Source organism: Magallana gigas, chromosome 2 (genome assembly GCF_963853765.1).
Source record: "Magallana gigas chromosome 2, xbMagGiga1.1, whole genome shotgun sequence".
NCBI lineage: Eukaryota > Metazoa > Mollusca > Bivalvia > Ostreida > Ostreidae > Magallana > Magallana gigas.
In genome coordinates this window covers 23,135,350-23,155,588 of record NC_088854.1, presented here as the reverse complement: position 1 = coordinate 23,155,588, position 20,239 = coordinate 23,135,350, and the positions used below count along the sequence as shown (strand labels likewise).

At 33.6% G+C, this 20,239-nt stretch overlaps 1 protein-coding gene across 1 annotated transcript in view; it reads left to right on the top strand.

The window, feature by feature from the left end:
* The window catches only part of LOC105338310 (sacsin), a 31,642-nt gene extending 17,481 nt beyond the window's left edge, over window positions 1-14,161 (top strand). Inside the window, exons 6-7 of the mRNA XM_066075684.1 lie at window positions 318-11,242; window positions 13,311-14,161. Coding sequence (XP_065931756.1) covers window positions 318-11,242; window positions 13,311-13,607 — 11,222 coding nt within the window. The 3' untranslated portion in view covers window positions 13,608-14,161. The remainder of the gene's footprint in view (window positions 1-317; window positions 11,243-13,310) is intronic.
* The last annotated feature ends 6,078 nt before the right edge of the window (window positions 14,162-20,239 follow it).

The following is a 20,239-nucleotide window of genomic DNA, read 5'->3' as shown; positions in this document are numbered from 1 at the left end:
TGTGATTTATGTTTAGCAAATGACTCCTCTATCAAATTGGTATTTTCCCCCATAATGAGGGGTTATGTTGTTATTGTTGGGTTCTAGTGGTAATGTAGTAAACATGTTTTGTTGGGTTCTAGTGGTAATGTAGTAAACATGTTTTAAGTCTATTTCTCTTAAAATGCATCCATCAGCAAACGGTTTAGTACACCTGTAAGAAGTAAGGATACTAAGATCAATATTGAAAACTTTATTGTCATTTTAGTCTAAGGAGTTAACAGAATATGTGGTCACTTGATTTGATATTTTATGGCAATTTTTTTATTACCTTGCAGGTTACTATGCCTTCCAAAAGCTGTATCCAAGTACCTGGATTAAGTTTTTATGTGAAATTTCTAAAAAGACAGAAATGAAAACTGAAAAACCAAAGCTTCTTAGACAGTCAAATGCCATCTATGGAGATAACTGGCTTGCAAAAGTTTGGCGATATCTTGCAAATCTGCACCAAATCTCTCTTGACCCTGTGCAAGAGTTGTTCCTTATCAAAACAAAGGAATCAGATGAATTGAAGAAGGTTTCTGACGTGTTTTTTTGTGAGACAGACATAGACGATTGTTACTTTAAAACTTTAGCCTATTTCAAAATTTGGGTTGTAGATACGACATTTCATGACAATTATTTGCTAAAACCAGGAAGAGGGATTGTTCAAGAATTTACTAATGAAGGAAAGAGAAAAGTTTTGGAAAGATGTATTACCAATGGACTGCTTTTATTTAACAATCAGAGCACCGATACAGAAAAAGAATGGTTCAAAAATGTTTTACCAGATACAACCCCAAAGTCATTGATATCATCCTTACAAAAGTTGAACATATTCAAATGTTTTTTAAGTGTTCATCCAGTTTGTTCTGGATACACATCCCTGGATCAATGTGACAAAGTGTACATAGGAAACAGGGATTTTCCAATTCAATTTCCAACAAAAATGATTATGTCAACAAACAGACTTGAAGAAAGACTTTTGCTAGAGCTGAATGCTTCCAATGTTGATTTAACTGAATGTGTGCAGAACTTGCTAAAAGAAAATAGTAAACAACTTCTTAAAGCCACCGATGAAGTCAAGCGCAGATTTTGTTTCTATGTATTGGGGAAAAAATTAGAACTCAGAAATTGGGAGGAGATTCAATCACACTTGAATGAAGTCAAGTTTATAAAAAATGGAACAGAACAGCTTTACAGTGCAAAAGAGCTATATGATCCAGATGATTGCGTTCTTAAAGAAATGTTTCTTGGAGAGTCAAAATTTCCTGAAGAGCGTACAGAGGAAATGGCTCTTCTTTGCAACGTGGCGTTTCAGAATTGTCAAAGTTCAGAGTTTATGCTAGATATCGTTCGCACATGTCAAAAATTTAAAAAGATTTCGTCAGTCTTAAAAGAAAGAAAATCCAATGCTTTGTTACAAATCTTAAGACAGAATCCTAAGATTGTTGAATCTCTTTGCAAACAAATTGACAGTTTCAAAGTTGTTCCGTTTAAAGAAGAGAGGAACTCAAACTACCCAAAGTCAATGAATTGGTATGCACATCCAGAAAAATTTGCCTCTTTTAAGATGATGTATAGTTCACAGTATATTTTTATTATTGGATCAGTCCTCCCAACACCTAAGAAAGAATGGGAGGAGTTTATTGATAGATCTAAACAACCAGCGCTGTCTGATGTAATCGGACACTTTCACAATGTAGTTATGTGTTACAGTGAGGAAGAACACACAGGATATAGCTTTATGATGGAGAAAGTTTATCAGTATTTAGCAAGGAAAATACAGAGCATTGTTGTTAAGCTGCCGACCAATTGCGTTTTTACTGAAAAAGGATTTTTGCCAGCCAGTAAAATTTACATAGAACACAAAAAATCAGATGTGGATTTGAAACCATATTTCATCCCACTGCCAAGAGAATACGTCGCGTTGAGGACTTTGTTTGAAAAGTTTGGTTGCAAAAAGCGTCAATCAAGTGATCTACTTGTACAGTGTCTCACTGAAATAGAAAAATCTCATCAGGAGAAAAACACCGAATCGGACAGCATTGAGGATATAATAAAGATAGAACAAATTCTTAAAAAGTTGTCAGAGCTAACGAAAGAAGAGTTGGCTGGTATACAAAATAGAATCAAAGTGCCAATTCGAACGATGGATTCCGATAAATTGGAGTTCAGATTTGCTCAAGAATGTGCATATTCGGATTCAGATTGGTTCAGTAAAACTTTTACAGAGGAAGATGATGTATGCCTGATTCATTCAAAAATTGACAAAGGAATTGCTGAAAAAATTGGTGTAAAGTCATTGAAAAAGTTTACTATATCAGACGCTGAAGAAATTTGTTCTGAATTTGGACAATCGGAGCCTCTTACACAGCGGTTGAATCGTCTTTTAGAAGAAGGATACACAGATGGTCTCTCTGTTCCAAAAGAACTCATTCAAAATGCAGATGATGCTGGTGCAACTGAAGTATATTTTCTCTACGATGAAAGGGAAAACGAAGATGCCAAAAGTTGCCTCTTGGACGCTAAAATGGAAGAATGTCAAGGACCAGCGTTATGGGCATTCAACAATGCAGTTTTTACTTCAAGTGATTTTGATAACATTCAGAAACTTAGCGGGGCCACAAAAAAACAAGACACAACAAAAATAGGAAAATTCGGTTTGGGATTCAATGCAGTGTATAATATAACGGATGTTCCCAGTTTTGTAAGTGGAACACACTTGGTGTATTTAGATCCGCACGGCAAATATTTGGGAGATGCAATTGTAAACAAAAGAAGTCCTGGGATTAAGCTAAATCTGAAAAATGGTGTAATGCTTCGAAAATTGGTGAATCAATTTGAGCCTTACCAGAATGTGTTTGGATTTAGGTCATCGGTGTTTTCAGAAAACGAGATGTATAAAGGAACATTATTCAGATTCCCTCTCCGAACAACATCTCAATCAAGGACAAGCGAAATCAGTAGCAAAGAATATTCTCCAAAAGAAATGGAAAAACTAATGAAGCAGTTCTGCAAAACTAGTGGAAATATGATTCTTTTTACACAAAACGTAAAACAGATCAAAATTTTTCATGTAGATAGAGGCTGCGTAAATCCTGACAGAGAAATGAAGCTGGTACTTACAATCAAGAAAGAAGAAAACTGTGGACAAACATCAAAAAAGTGGGAACACAATATATTAAGGGCAGCTTCCAATCATTGCAGCTCAGGAATGCGTGCACCAAAATTTCTTGAAACATTCAATACAAAGATAATTTTATCTAGTGAAGGCCACTTTTGGATAGATCACACCTCACCATTCCGTGAGGAAACTAATTGGGTAGTAACATGGGCACTTGGACAGAATAAATCCCTGAGACTCTTTAAAGAGAGAGAAAGTGACGGTGCGCTTCCACTATCAAGTGTTGGGATTCCAGTAGATATAGATAACGGAAATTTTTCTCCTGTATTTCTTGGCACAAAGAAACCAGTTTTGAAAAAGTTTGGATTCTATGATATAGGTCACTTATTTTGCTTTTTGCCATTACCAATTAAAAGCCCTCTAGCGTTCCATGTAAACGGAACTTTTGCCGTTTCCTCAGACCGTCAAAGACTTTTGACAAGAACAGAAGACGATAAAGATAACACAAAGCAATCTGTTTGGAATGATTCTCTACTTTCTGATGCATCATTAGAGGCAATTTTAGGACTCCTAATTGTGATCAACAGTTCAGCAGCAGACAGTTATTTGGGCTATGAGTTGTGGCCAACAATGGGTGAAGATATATTATGGAAAGCATTACAAGACGAGTTCTACAAAGCCGTTGTAGAGCGTTGTTTGCCAGTATTCAAAACGCATGATGGGTACAAACCTTTTGAGCAATGCGTATTTTTGCATTTGGAGATCTCGTCAGATGAACATCTTAAAAAGATTGCATTCAATTTATTGAAAGAAAATCCACTGGACGGAAAAATCATCACAGATATACCAGGCGATATATACCAGAGATTGGAAGATAGTCATGGAAAATCTTTTCTTAAACACGTGGTTTCTTATGAGAAATTCATCATTAAATCATTTTTGCCAAATATTGTCAAATTTTCTGGAAAGGAGTACGACAAAATAGTGTTAGGAGCACTGCGTTCAAAAAATAAGAACATTTTAATTGCATTGAAGGACTGTAATTGCATAGCAACATGCACAGACCTACGAAGAAAGTCTCCTAAAGATCTAGTTCATCCGTGCTCTTTAGTTTCAGGAATATTTTCAACAGAAGATGAAAGATTTCCTTCAAAACTATTTTGCAACGAAAAAGACTTGGATGTACTTGTAAGTCTTGGAATGATGAAAAATGAAATACAATTTGATCTTTTGAAAACGCAAACCATAAATGTGAGAAAATTGGCAACAAGGTGCACCGAATGCGCTTTCCTTCGTTCAAAAAACATTGTTCATTATGTTAAGCAAAGAGTTCCAAAGGAATTGAAAAATGAACTCTCTAATATACCTTTCCTTCCCGTGAAGGAAAAGCCAGATAATTGGCCACCTATTAAATGGGCGATTGATACATCAGCGCATATTAATATGAAATGTTCCCACCACAAAGATATTAAAAGCAGCGTCGGAGGTTTTGAAAGACCATGCAATTTATACTTCCCCAGCCTACGTAACTTAGTAGGTTGCTCTAAACCTCTTCTTGGAAGATATGAAGATTATTCGATAGATAAATATGAGCTTCAATTGCTTGGTTTGAATAAAGAAAAAGATATTGATGTGAAAACCCTTCAGTGTCAAGTCATGGAATTGACAAAAAACCCAGAAAATGCCCAAATTAAGGAAATCGAAGAAATGTGCAGAGAACTTTATAGAGCAATTTCTGAAAGATTGACAGAGCCAGATGTCGAGGACTTTGTATGCAATCAACTATCGAAATTGCCGTGCGTCATAACAGAGAAGACTTTTGTTTATCCTAGACAAGTTATTTTTTCATTGATGCATGACTGTAGTCCGTTTTTGTATGGATTAAGACCCTGGTGTGTCGGACGGTTAACTTCATTGATGGAAAAATGCGGAGTTCGAAAATGTTTCGAATCTTGTGACATCATTGACGCACTATTACGCATCAAAAATCAACAAGATGGGGAAAAGTTGTCCAAAAATGCATTAGGTTTGGTTTCTCGAATAACAAATCTTCTTGAAGACTGCCAATTCATTCCCGTTGAAAATCTTTTTCTTCCAGATACGAATGGCTTTTTTTGTCATGTGAATGATTTGTGTATTGATGATTTTGAATGGATATTTACAACAGAGTCAATGAAATTTCTAAACACAACAATATCACTTAAGGTGGCAAAAATGGTAGGTATCAAATCCAAAAGAGACCAAAGCATACTAAATGAATCTGAAGATTTTGGTGATGAATTTGGTCAACATGAAGAATTGACGAATCGAATCAAACGAATTTTAGATGGATATCCAGAAGCAAGTATACTAAAAGAACTTCTTCAAAATGCCGATGATGCAGGAGCAACGGAGTTGCACTTCATTAAAGATTTCAGATCCCATGGAACTGAGCACATATTCAGTGACAACTGGAAAGAGTTACAAGGCCCAGCTCTCTGTGTTTATAATGACAGTGTTTTTACTGATAAAGACTTGTTAGGAATTCAGAATATAGGGATTGGTAGCAAAGGAGATGATCCTACATCTACAGGTCAATATGGAGTTGGATTTAATGTTGTTTATCATCTCACAGACGTCCCATCTTTTTTGACGAGAGATGTGAAAAATGATGTGGATACTCTGTGTGTTTTAGATCCTCATAAACAATATATCCCATATGCATCCTCCAAAAAACCGGGTAGAAAATTTCTTAATGGTTCAGAAATGTTAGGGGGGAAATTTAAAGACATATTGCCTTGTTATTTATTAAAAAGCGGCATTTGGGACTCTTCACGTGGGACTCTATTCCGATTTCCACTCCGTTGCAAAGCTGATTCCTTGTTGTCCAATAGAATTACAAGTTGTGATGAATTAAACCATCTTTTGAATGTTCTGAAAAATGAAATCGCTGAATGTTTAATATTTCTCCACAATGTCAGAAAAGTGACAATTTCCTCAGTAAAGGAAGATGGATCATGTCGAGTAGAATACATCGTAACATCGGAAATGTCAAACAACTCGCATGAAGAAAATCTACACTCTTACATCTGCAGTGTTCGTGAACTCATGAAGATAGATTCTTCTTACGCATGCAGAGTAGAAAGAAAAGAAATGAAATATATTTTGAGTGTTAATATCAATAACGAGTTATCACAGGAATGGCTGATTGTTACGGGTTTTGGATTTGTGGAGAAGGCTTTAATCTCACCTAAAATTCAAAACGCTTATGCGAATAAACAATTGGCGTTGTTGCCAACGTCTGGTGTAGCCTTCAATTTAAAAAATAAACGGATTATACAGTCACCTGATGGAAAAAAATATGCCACTGAGAAGCTTGGAAAATTAAGAGCATACTGCTTCTTGCCACTTCCTTTGCATACCGGACTACCAGTTCATGTAAACGGCCATTTTGCCTTAGACCACGAAGCACGCCGAAATGTTTGGTGGCCTGATGAAGAGAGCCAAGACTTGAAGGTGTGTTGGAACAAATGTTTGATTGAAAATGTTATTGTACCAACTTACATCTCAGTTCTACAATACTTGAAAACAACTCTCTTCTCAAATAGTATATCAAAAAAACCATGGAACCAGTTGGATAAATATCACAATGCATTTCCTTGCATGAAGAACATAAGCGATAAAATTTGGCAACATTTAGGGAAAACTTTGTACATCAAAGTTGCTGAAACTCATCGGTGTGTTTTTCCAATTGTGAGAAGAGAATATGAAAAGTTAGAAATGGGTTCAGAGGAAGTACAGGATACAGATGTGCAAAGAACACAGGGAATTGGGACAGCAAATCCCATTTTAAAAGAAAAGAATTTGGAAATAAAGTGGGTTAGTTTATTTTCCGGTGGTTTCCCAGCCTATTTTGATGAAATAAAATATCAGTTAAGAGATGATATTAAACAGCAAGGTTATTACGGCACGTATGGACAGACCTCGTTTGAAGTAATGAAATGGGCCACAAATAAATCGGAATTTCTTTCAGGTGTACTGAAAGACCTTGGAATGAAAATAATTGAATCACCATTGTGGATATTCAACAGTTTAAACGATGCAGGGACTAATGTTCAAACAGTTTCTCCAAAGGAAGTATTGATGTTTTTAAAATCGTACAATTCAAAGGAAGTCGACAAATGTAACATTGAAAGAGTGCCCACACATGTATCCAAGACAAGATTCCAAAGGATCGATGGTGTGTACTACATTTTAGAGTACTGTCTAAGAGATAGGAAATTGAACCATGAAGACTTTCGGAACGTCCCACTTTTACTCTCTGAAGCCGAGATTGTGAATGAATTTGAACCAAACAGCCAAATCTTTCTTACATCTGTAAAGCATTTATTGCCCTTTTCTGCGAACAATATTGTTCACTTTTCGCTGTACAATATGCTGAGAGGACTTAGCATTCTTCAGGTATTCATAGAAAATCTGCAAATTGAGGACTTTTCGAAATTTGTTATTGACAATGTCCCTGAAAAATTCCGCAGAGGCACAATAGAATCATGGGATATGGATTCGCCATCTTTACCAAACGGAATATGGATAAAACGATTTTGGCTATACCTAGCAGAAAATGTTTCATTGCTTGAAAACGAATTGAATAAAAAAATGTTAAGCAAGAAGGAAAAGAAACAGAAAGCCAGTGAGCATCCTGTTGAACAGCTGTGTTATTCTGTTATTACAAATTTAGGGGATTGCAGCTTTTTGCCGGTATCTGTTCAAGATACATCTAGACTCTTTCCTTTAAAAGAAGGAAAACATGTTCTCAAATTATTGCCAAAATCTGACTGTCCTGATCAATTGGCATTAATGCAGTTAGATGTACCTTTGTTAGATGACAAGGCTCTCTACCCGACAAAAGGAAAATCAACTCTATCAGGATACAATATCGAAATTTTGAAATATTTAGTGGCTACAGTGGAGAATGTTTTAGATACATTGGACTGTGTCTATTTTAACAGAACGCATCTAAACCGCGAAAAGAGTGCTTGTGCACAAATTTTAGACTATTTCGTGAGACACATAGACATATTGAAAAAGAATCCGAATTGCAGAATGAAACTTCGATGCTTACCTTTTTATTGCGGCTTAGTTGACGGCTTAATCACATTGTCAGAAACAGACATCGTTGTTTTACCTGGTGAAATACCTGGTCATGGTCTCCACGAACTTGGCCTTAAAAGAAGAATACAATTTATAAGACAAAGTGGTGTACCAACACAGTTTTTTGAATATTTAGGCTGTATTTCAAGGACAGCTACAGAGTTGTACATCTATTATATTCTACCCCATTTCGGACTCTTGCCTGCCTCAGCCGTTCTGCATCACTTGAAATTTCTGAAGGACATTATCATTCCTCATCTGAACTATTATCCAAGTAAGGACGATGAAATGAATTTAACGTTATTGAGAGGTTTACTGCGAGATATTCCATTCATACCTGTCGAGCTTGGACAACTAGCGTGTGCATCTGATTTTTTTAACCCACACAAAGAAATATTCAAGGTAGAAAATCAACTTTGCTCGCAAGCAGAGCTTCCACCAGCTCCGTATGATAAAAAGGAATGGGAAGAGTTTTTGGTGCATTGTGGAATGAAAAGCGACATGACATTGGATATTTTTGCAGATTTTGCAAATCGGTTGGAAACATTGGCAAACAAAGAAGGCATTACCTCTATTGTACAGGAAAATTCTAAACGTATGGTGAACATCCTTTTTAATGACCTTGATTTAAATAATAGCTTCTTGTTACAAAAAATTCGCAGTGCGAAGTTTCTTACGCCGCATGATAGTCACTATCTTTTGCTTACTTTAGCTCCTAAATTTAGACGAAAGGGTCAACTTCTCTGTTTCTCTGAAGCAACGTTGCCCTCAAATGACAGTTTAGTTTGGACGGTAATGGGAACTGTTTCGGAAGACATAACAAATATAATGAGCAAGGCTAATGTTCTAAGTGCAGTGAAGAATTTTGGATTTCTCGAAGTACCATCACTAAATACTGTATTGAACCATACAACGATTGTATGCAATGCTGTGGCAAAGAATATTAAAAGGCTTTGTGCTGAAAATGACGAGGTTGAAAGAGTAGTTACTAGGACTATGACTCAGATTTACACATTTTTGCAGAAGAATCAAAGTAATGAATCTGTATATTGGTTGAAAGACATTCCGTTTGTGTTCATTAAGGAGAGGGTAATATTTGTTACAGCTGAGCATGTTGTTTTGGATATCAATAAACATGAAGAAATTCCACCATATTTGTGCAAAGCTCCCTTATATTTTGGACAATTCCATACCCTGTTTGAAAGGCAAGGAGCAGCAAAATCTTTATCATGTAATCATTTAGCACATGTCCTGTTTGAAATATGGACTAAGTCAAAAGGAGCTAATTTGGAGCCAAATGAAATGTTTTCTACGAAAAAAGCTGTGCAAATTTTGTTTTCCAAACTAAAAACAGAAAACGCTGTCGTGCTCAATGTATCAGTTCTCTACCTACCAAGCAAGAAACACACTTTGATTAAAAGCAGTGAACTAGTTTTCATTGATGACAAATTGTTAGAGAGTAGGATTGGTAACAACATGCCCGAAATGGATTACTTCGTTGGATTTAAGGAGCTGTGCATGGAATTTTATGATCCTGTATCTGAAATCAGTAGACTTCCAGAGATTCATAGGCCACATTTATTGTCAAAGGTTGTTATAGAGCAATTAGACTCGGAATGTAAAAAATGTACTGTTCCATCATCCTATGCAAAACAACTACAAACATTTCTACACTGTCTAGAATTTCTTGCTGGTGTATGCAGGCTTGTCCGAGATGAACAATACAAGAATGATAGCGTTTGCGGAGAAGAAGTAGAATTAGATATTCAGAAGAAACTTTTGTCCGTCGAAGTAAAGTGTCTCGAGCAACTAAAAACTGTGATGACGTATAAGAGCACAGTATTGCTTAATACTAGTAAGAAAAAGTCAATATTTTCAGCAACAGAGACTGATGAGATTGGAGAGCCGAAGCTATGCATTTACTTTGCAGAAACTGGAAATCCAGATGATACTTCGTGGATAAAAATGTTTACTAAACAGGTTTCAATCAGCCTTAATGTATACCTTGGAAAACCTCTCAAAGAAAACCACATTCATCTTCCAGATGTATTGAAATGTATAAATGAACCAAGTTCAATAGAAAGAGAATTAGACAATCTTGACATCTGTAGCATAGACACAAAAACCCTGTCAAAACTTTTACCATTTATGCCTGAACTTGGATCTGAAATTCCTATAGTTTTGCATCATCTTTTGGACAACTCCTGTACGTATATAGATCCAGGAGAGTATGTGGCTTATGAACTGTTCGATCCTATCATTGACGAAGACGATGCTTGTGAGACTGAACCTGTATACATTTTAGCGAAAGTCCTTGAAACAAATGCCAGCAGAAATGAGAATCCAAATGCAGATGAATGGACTATAAGCTATCTATTGGACATTGGAAGCGATCAGCCAATCGAGGTTGTAGCATCAAAAGTGTATAAGTTCATTCGAAGCAACACTGATGATACTAATATGGATGTTGTAGATTGCGCAGTAGTGTTTAGTTGGAATTTTGATCGAGTTAAATGTTACATCAGAGATGTGTTGAAAAACGCATTTGCAAGAGGTGATCAGGAGTTTAGAAGAACTTTAAAACGTCTTCTGCTTCAGTATCATCCTGACAAACACTTGGATAACAAGGACTACTTTAATGAATTGACTTTATTTATTTACTTTGTGAAAAAAAGGTTGGAAAATGGTGAATCCGTTGATGATGCAGCAATATTTAACTTCAATAAAAGGGAAGAATTCCCACGATCACATTTTACAGAAAATGTATATCAACGCGGAACAAGGCAAGGAAGACATCAGAGAAGTTATAGACAAAGTGATGATTATTTTAGCCAATTTTTTTCGAGAGGTTCTCAACCTGGACAAGCAAGAAGGTGGTATCGGCAAGCAGAATTTGACTTCCAGGCCTCCACATCGGATAAACATCAACCTGGTGCATACAACTGGGCATGTTACAAAAGCCATCAGGTAAAACATATTTTTCGTTTTGTGCATTAAAGTGACATTGAATTTTTTTTTATTCACGAGCAATTTCGGGGGTTGTATTTATTGACATTTTAATATTGATTACGACATATATTTGTGTAATTATGTTTGATATTTGTAAAATGAAAATATTTTAGGCTACTTTTATATCAATCATAGGCATAATGTATATTGTAAGCTTCTTTAATGGTATAAATATGATGATTTTAGATTTTCAACTTTTGATTTGTTATGTTTTTACGTGACTTTAGAGCATAGTGCTTTTAATTAAACTGTATTGTAATTAGGGTAACAATTTTGGGGGCGAGTGTTTAGTAAATTTCTTATCATGCATTTACTAGTCCAATTACTCTCTGAAAGCATTTTATATTTCATTAATCTTAATTGTACAGCACCAAGTTTCTTTCCTATAAGAAGAAATAAAACCGTGGGGTTGTTGTGTTCTTAAAGTAAGAGTAAAGAAAGTCCGAAAGCCTGTTAGATGAATATATTTTTTTCTTTCTGCATAAGGAACAATTTCCTTTAATTGAGCTTTTTAATCATTCATATCATCATATCAGTCTTGATATATATATATATATATATATATATATATATATATATATATATATATATATATATATATATATATATATATATATATATGGTGTGTTCCCGTTTTGCACACATTTGATAATTGGGTATAGAACAATAGGTGTGAATTGTGTTGTGATTGCAATTATAGTCTGCTTTCGGTCAAAGATTTTACCTGGTTTTTTACCTGTGTTTTATCGGCACCTTAACGATAAAACAAGAAGAATATAGACATTTTGTTGTGTTTTAGGTCTAATAACTATCACCATTTTTTTCGTTTGATTAATGATATATTTAAAAAGTCTTCAATTTCCACACACTGATTAAAAAAAATAATGATTAGTTGATTTGACTTTCAAATTTTTGTCCATTTACCTTAAATATAAACAGAATGACTCAGAAAAAATTGCTTGTCCCAAGCCAATTTGAAGCTGATTCAATGGATAGTTATATGATGAAGGGGAAAACTACATGAACAGTTATATGGGGTACTCCGTGTCTCTTTTTATAATTGAGTTGCAAATTATATAAAACACATCTATATAATTGATTGTTTGGTATCAACAGAAAGAATATTATGAAAGGAAACAGATCTTTATCACAAAATATTTCAATCTTTGAAGTAGCAACCTTGGCGGTAGTTCTTATGACATCACCGCTTTTCAAATCAGAGGTTAAATACATAAAAAAAAAGCTGACAAAAATAATAATTCAATATTGATGCGATATAACTCAAACTGAAAAAGGTTGAAAATGCATGAATTAGGTCTACATTTAATAGGTTTTGTGAAATAATCTTTAAAGTTTTTGAAGCATATAAAATTGCCGATTTATCGTCATACAGTTTGTCTATTTCTTCGATTATTCAAGCCACAAAATAAATAAAACATGTTAAGCAGTGTTTTCACTAGACACATCTCCATTTATGTCAGCAAAAGCGATAATGAAATATTAACATATGATATTTTCTCTTCAAACTTTTAGCGTGTACATGTTCTTCCTATATAGGCAGTAAATTAAACAAAGGCGCTACATATTCAACATTTTTGCAATAATCTTTCTTATTTAAAAAAATAATGAAATTGTTCATGACCAATTTAATGTTTAAAATCAAATTCATGAATATGGATGGTGATTATTATGTAAATGTGCCTTTATGCAATTTATATTGTAAGTGTGCAAAACGGGAACAAACCATATATATATATATATATATATATATATATATATATATATATATATATATATACATTTGTATATATATGCCTGTTTACATGCTGAGACAATAAACTATATGTACATGTACATGTATCATCAAAGATAATAAAATTTAATGATTAATATATATATATAACAGACTAAACAGATAAAATAAAAGATGTTTTGATAAAAATGATCTACTATGTTTTTGCTCTTACTACAATCGCGGTTTTTTATGTAGTCTGTAAAGTACATTTCTTAACTTGATTTTTTATAGTCTGCAGAAAAGGCATTGAAGGCGTTGCAGTATCAACTCGACGCAGACCAGGTTATCCAAACACACAGACTTCCGGCTCTAACGAGTTGTTTAAATGACTCTGAGTTGTCAATGCTTGCCATACGTCTGGAGGGAATAACGGGGAACTATTTCCAAATGCGGTATCCTGATGCCGTTTCTAGTGGAGATGGGATGAGAATACCTTCGGATTTGTACAATGCTGCCAAGGCTAAAGACGCCATTGAATTAGCGGGGGAAATTCTTCAACGTGTCAGATCTAAAATCCCAAACCTTTGAAAACAATCTGATTGTGACGGAACTGGTTAGAGTGGATGTTGAGTGATTTATGCGATGTATATAATAGATTTGTCTTTAATTTTTCCTTTGAAGTTTTATGTTTCGTAAAAAAAATTCTATATTTTATGAGTGTGTGTGTATAATTTTGCAGAATTCATACGAAGAGAACCAGTACAACTTAGTTTTTCAATGTTGTATCAGTATATTTTATATAGTATCACTATGTTTAAATTCTTTTCATATATTGCAAATAATGTTGACTATTCTGAAGGAGAAAAATACTTGTTATTTTATTTCTTTTTGTTAGTATAGCCCAAACCTTTTGATTTATTTATTTGTTTATTTGTTGTTTGTTTTCATTATTCCGCGCGAAGTCAAAAGGAAGGCGCATTTCGACATGTATATGTATATATTGGCTATATGAAAGAAAGCTGTTTTGTGTATTTTCATTTTCACTCCTATTGTATAAAGGATAGAACATTACCTAATTACTTACCTGTACATATTTATATTTTTGTACAATATTTTCTTGTGAAATGAATAATTGCAGTATCGTTCGTTTTTTTCTGAAGTAAAAGTTATTAAGAAATTTAAACTTTAGGAATATACTGAAAAGTAGTTAAAACCTTTTAGAGAGTTATAAGAAGAGTACCTTTATTGACAACATCAATGAGTCATGGCGTCATTAAAATTATTTTATTTCACAACATGGAAATGAATATACCATTTGTTTGTTTGACTTGAAAACACTAAACACTTATGCCATTTGGTATGTTTAAGATTATATGAACACCAATGGTTATTTAACTGGACTTCGATCCTTACAATGGCCGAATGTGTAAAAGTGTATTCTTTTGCATGTGTAAATTATAAGAAGTGTGTGATGATTTTCCTTTTAATGGTTTTTTAAAAAGGACAAGTATTGCATAATGATCAATATTACATAGATCTAGAATATGGGATAGCGAATATAAAAAAACCAATATAGATACATGTACATGACATGATACTACTTAAACATTCAAGGGCTGATATGGACCCTATCAAATATTGGCCCTTGTACTAATTAAAATGCAAGTATTACGTTATTGTAGATGATATATATATGATTTACTGGTTGTTTAATGACAGGATTATAATTCATTTTGTTGTATTTTAGTAATTACATGCATTACTTATGTACTTTTGAGAATTGTAGTGTATGTTGCTAGATTTAAACTTAAACTTCGTTAACTTTTTTATTTTTGACATTGTTTTAGACGATCGTGATTTTTTCTTTGTGTAAAAATTTTTGCGAAATAGTGACTTGCAAAAAGTAATCAACAGAACTGTTATTCATTTAATCTAGATAAATTTTATTTTATTCTTTTCTGCTTTCAATAAACTGATTAAAGAAAATATAATTTCTCTTACTTACGAAAACATAGCAAAACTGAATAATAATGATATTTTCCAAGAAGTCATAACAAATTACCGCATGCAATTCTGATGGACGATCAATATAAGGTGCTCACTGGCATATCGTAATTAAATAAAAGGTCAGAAACTTGGGTGGAATCATTTATTAAAGACTTTCTGGTCGATGGCGTTTATGTTATCTTCTTACATTATGTTATTCTATTCTCTTACGCTGCGTAAGTTAAATGTGACTCGCTTCACCTTCATATTGTTTCTCAAATCAGCCAAACACTACTTGTTTATGAAAGATAGCATGAAATAAGAAGTCAAGTAGGCAAAAAAGTTAGTTTAGATAAATATGCTTTTTCAGAACTTTAAACTGGTAGATATTAACAAAAGCGTCAAATGGCTTTGAACTCGGGATCTGCGTCTCAAAAGCCCAATACTTTAGCCACTGAGCTGTGACAATACTTAACAAAATCGATTAATACAAAAAAATTAACAGAATCTCCGGACGCAGTATCTTAGAAAGTATAAGCCTTGCTGTAGTGGGCTAACTTAAACCATTATTCGTATCATGTAGAAATGCAGGTTGGTCAATTTCCCTTAGAAACAATTTCATTTGTGCAGGATTATGTCGACACATGGTTATCAAAAACCCTTTCGCTATCAAAATGTTGCTAAAATTCTTATTTTTTATCGTCCGATTTATATTCAACACCGGTAAATTTTAGATTATATTAAGATTCTTTTATTTAGAAAAAAAAAATAAAAAAGATTTACACATTTTAAACAATAATGAAATCCAATCGCAAAGTTTACAAATGCTAACATTTTTAGACAATTGCAAACAGGATTGTCGGAGTAAAATCAGATTGTACTTGAAGGGCGTATGGGACACCTATCGATATTGATGTGAATAAAAGTACATTAAAATAAAAATATATACACCATTTTAAAATGTTCAAATTTTACAATATTTAACCCAAAAGATGTTTTAAAAACTGTTTTTTAAAGAAGGAAATTATTATTTAGAAAACAATTATAATGAACAACCAGCGTTATTCAAATTCGATATAGCCAGTCTGCTTATTTTGATTTTGCGCTTTAAAAGCTATTGACTTGCACACCAAGTAAACAGGAAAGCAACCTGATAGGAACTCAAAAGTATTTTTGTTTACGCACCAATTATGATAAGATGCCATTTTTGCATGGTTGGGAAGGCATTTCTCACCTTTTGTAGCATGCACGTATCTAAGGGTAAGGGGTGCCAGAATTATGCTTTCTATGATTTTTTGTGGGGGTTTTGACTTTATCATATATTTATCACCATTATCAATATTTGATCTTTTCTGTAATATTAAGATTATCGGCGAAGATGGTTTTTATTCAATATTTCACTTTAAGAAGAAAAAAATACCGTTTCAATATAAGTAACTAAAATATAAAAAAGAAAAATTCGATGACAAAAAACCCCAATGCTTAAATAAAAAATTCAAGAATATTTTATCAAATCTTTTTGTTAGTTGGCACTACACTCTGCTTATAATGTAACTTGTTATCAATATTTACCTCCTTATTTTTAAGACACCCGAACAAGCTTGAATTAGATATTATTTACATTCCATATATTTTTAGCTGGTAAAGTGTGTTGAAAGCTGCGACAGTTATAACACTGTAATGCACACAGGGTACTCAAAGGTCAAAATATGTTTTATTTTGATGTCACAAACGTTGAATGCTGTAAACTGCAACGTCACAAGAGAAAATCAAAGTTCACGCTTGTGGCTGTTACTGTGGCTCTTCCATTAATATGAACTTACCCTAAGGATAAGATAGGAATTTTAATGTATAAATCACATTAGCAGATCTAGACACGGCATGAAATTAAAAACAAATGTAAATATAAGCATTAAATCATGATTTTCTGAAGTATCGCTGCAGTTATGAGACGGTATATACTATAAAAAATCATGATTCAATGCTATAATAAACTTTTCATCAAATTATTTAACAAAAGAATTTTGATTTAATGTCAAATAAAAAAACTTGTAATTTATACGGGAATTAAGGGAAACTAGCAGAGCATAAAAATCATAAATAACACGGGCTTTATAAAAAAAATTCTGCAACAATCGATATCAAATTCATAGCTGGCATGAAACAACACAAAATAAAACATTTTATGCTTATTTAGATCGTTTTATTAATTAATATGTAAAAAAAAGTTATTTCAATAACTGATATTTTCAGTTTCCTCAATCGGCACCTTGAAGCTTTCTTAAAATGGCTATATGGGTATCTACTGTAAGCCTGTGTATGTTCTTGGAGGTCGAACAAGACAAGGATGGAACGATGTTTACAATTACAGTACTTACTATATGTATTATATACGAATTAAGGTACTTCACTACACCTAGACTTATACTTTTTAAGACACTACGTCACAAGATGGCGATTTAAATGTTTTGCTAAACTGTTTGTATCAATCAATTCAGATGCATACCGTCATAGCTCAGTGGTTCAAGTATCAGGCTTGTGAACTGCACATCATTAGTTCGAATCCGCCTGTGGCTTTTGTTCATGTTTACTGAATGAAATTTTTAAAATATCATTTTTATCCAAAATTGCACATGTTTTCGCCTATTTGACATATATACTTCTTCGCCATCATACCCTCTATCATAATTAAGTAATTTTCTGCTGATTTGAGCAACTATTTGAAGGTTCAATGTATAGTGAAATACCTAAAAGTTGATTTCAAATTAACTAAACTATGCATTTAAAACCACTATTTGAGATGTAATTTATTTTCATTCGCAGACAGGTTGTCTGACTGGATTGTTTCGATTTCAGTCTTTAATGCTGACACGAATTCATAAAAGCATTTGCTCGCCATATTTAGTTTCGATCGCTCCTCTACTGCCACTGGGGTATATATACCGGTTGAGAAAAATACGGTCGGTTGCTTTCCGATCGAGGCATTCCCGTTGCACGGACTTTTAAATGCATGAACTACACATTAAAGCAAAATGTAGTAATAAAGAATAAAGAAAACAACAATCAATGAAATACAAACTATATTTATTCTTTGAAAAGCTGCCAATGTACCCGTATTATTTTGCACAGACTGTGCTGCCTTACTCCGCATGCACACGTTCATACAGAGTGCAAAACCACCGCATCTTCTTGAAAACCCCGGCGGCACTACATCCAACACAGTAGCTAATTGATAGTTGTTTCCATCCCTTCCCACAAAAACTCTTCGTTTCTAAAATCGATAATTGCTCGATCTGCCACAGTGTGTGGTTTGCGCATGTGCGATGTTATAACACAGGAAAACGGTCTACAATTATCGAGGAATTTTTGAAATATCTGCGCCTGGATTTCAGTCTGTCTTGTTTCGTCGTTTATTGGATATATCTTGCCAGTGCAGTGGTTGTCATATTATTTTTGTTCAAAACGCTTCACTTCACGTCTTTTCGTCCAAGGTAACGTGTTTGGATATATGAAATTCATGAATGCGGTGAAGCATGAATAACGCTCTCCGTCTTATATAGGGGGTGTGTAGCGATGAGCAAGACAATAGAAATCGACAACTAATATGGCGGTAGTCGAAGATAAAAGGGAAATAATGCGTATTTATGAACTCATGTTAGCTTTATTCAGTATGAATAAGAATACTTTAAAATAAAAAAAAAGAATACTGAATGGTTGTAAATAAAACTTTTTTAAACGTCCAATGCCAGACGTAGGTCGAAAATTTCTTCAGAATCAAAAAGTCAAACATTTTTTTGTATTTTATTTTATGTATAAATTTTCAAATAATTTGATAAATTATGTCGTGTATGATTTCCTTAAAACATTGAATGCATCAAAAGGCATTTTTAGAATATTTTTTATTTTAATTGAAACGACTTGAGAAATTAAGAAATCAATGAATATTGATGTAAGGGTTTCCACTGAAAAAGGAATACTCTTTTTTACTCATGCATGTGCAATAGATTATTATATAAATAGTGCCTGTTTGGGAGGTACGTAAGCGTTGAAATTGACACCCTGAGAAAGCCATTCTCAACCGACGCGAAGCGGCGGTTGACAATGGTTTTCGAGGGGTGTCAATTTCAGCTCTTACCCTCCCAAAACGGGCACTATTTGTTTTATTATACTGAATGTCTTACTTGTAAAGAAAACAATACGGAATAACGTGAATTCTATGGCGAACCGTACGCACATAATTTACGCGCATGTAACAATTCGTTGTGTTACCCGTTGCCAAGTGTGTTGCTAATGCTGAGGGTAATAGAACGGATTATCAACTGCTTCTTAACCAAACAGATTTCAGTATTTAACATGAAAGTATAATAACATGAATTGTCAAACTTCTCTTTCTATATGACATCTATCTTAGTACATGGATTAACTACATGCATTACGTTTTTGTCGAATTTGGAAGAAATCGATGATAAATAAGTCCCCTTTCTTTATGCCATATGGCAACCAAATTATGTGCACAGATAGAATTGAACAAAGAATATTCAAAGTTTTCTAAAATTGATAACCAAATTGATCAGGGATTGAAGTATCAGGACGGGGCAATATTGATCATGTAATGGAATGCTTTGATTGATTAGAAATTCTCCTTCTCCTTGCCAGTATTCCTAACAATATTTTTACCCATTCTATGCATGTGGCTATCTTTTTGATAAAATACTTTTCTTACCAAGAAACCTAGGTATCGCGAGAAATTTCTAATATTTAGTAGATTTAGAAGTCTACCGAAGAATGTATTTAGGATATGGAAAAATTTTGTTTTTTGTCTTCGACAAAATTTAAAAGAAACGAAAATGCTTTTCTTGAATACATTTGACTGCTTTTTTATTATTATTAGTCGATGTATGCCTTTTGTCGTTAAAAAACCTTTTTTTGATTCTTTCTGTAAACTTTATATACTAAATTTTGCATGTAGCATATGTAGATGAAGGAACCATCATTTATGAACTATATGACAAACACGCAAATGCGCCTTGAAAGGTGTGTAAACAATGTAATGCCTAATGCAACTTTCAAAAAACATCTTCATATTTTGCATACATGTATATGGACATTGGTACACGAATGTAGAATTTCATTGTTTAGAACACTGTACTTCATTTGGACGTGTTTATGGTCCAGAGGGGTTCTATGGTAAAGGTAAGACCATTTGTTATACAATCCATAGATTTTAAAATAAT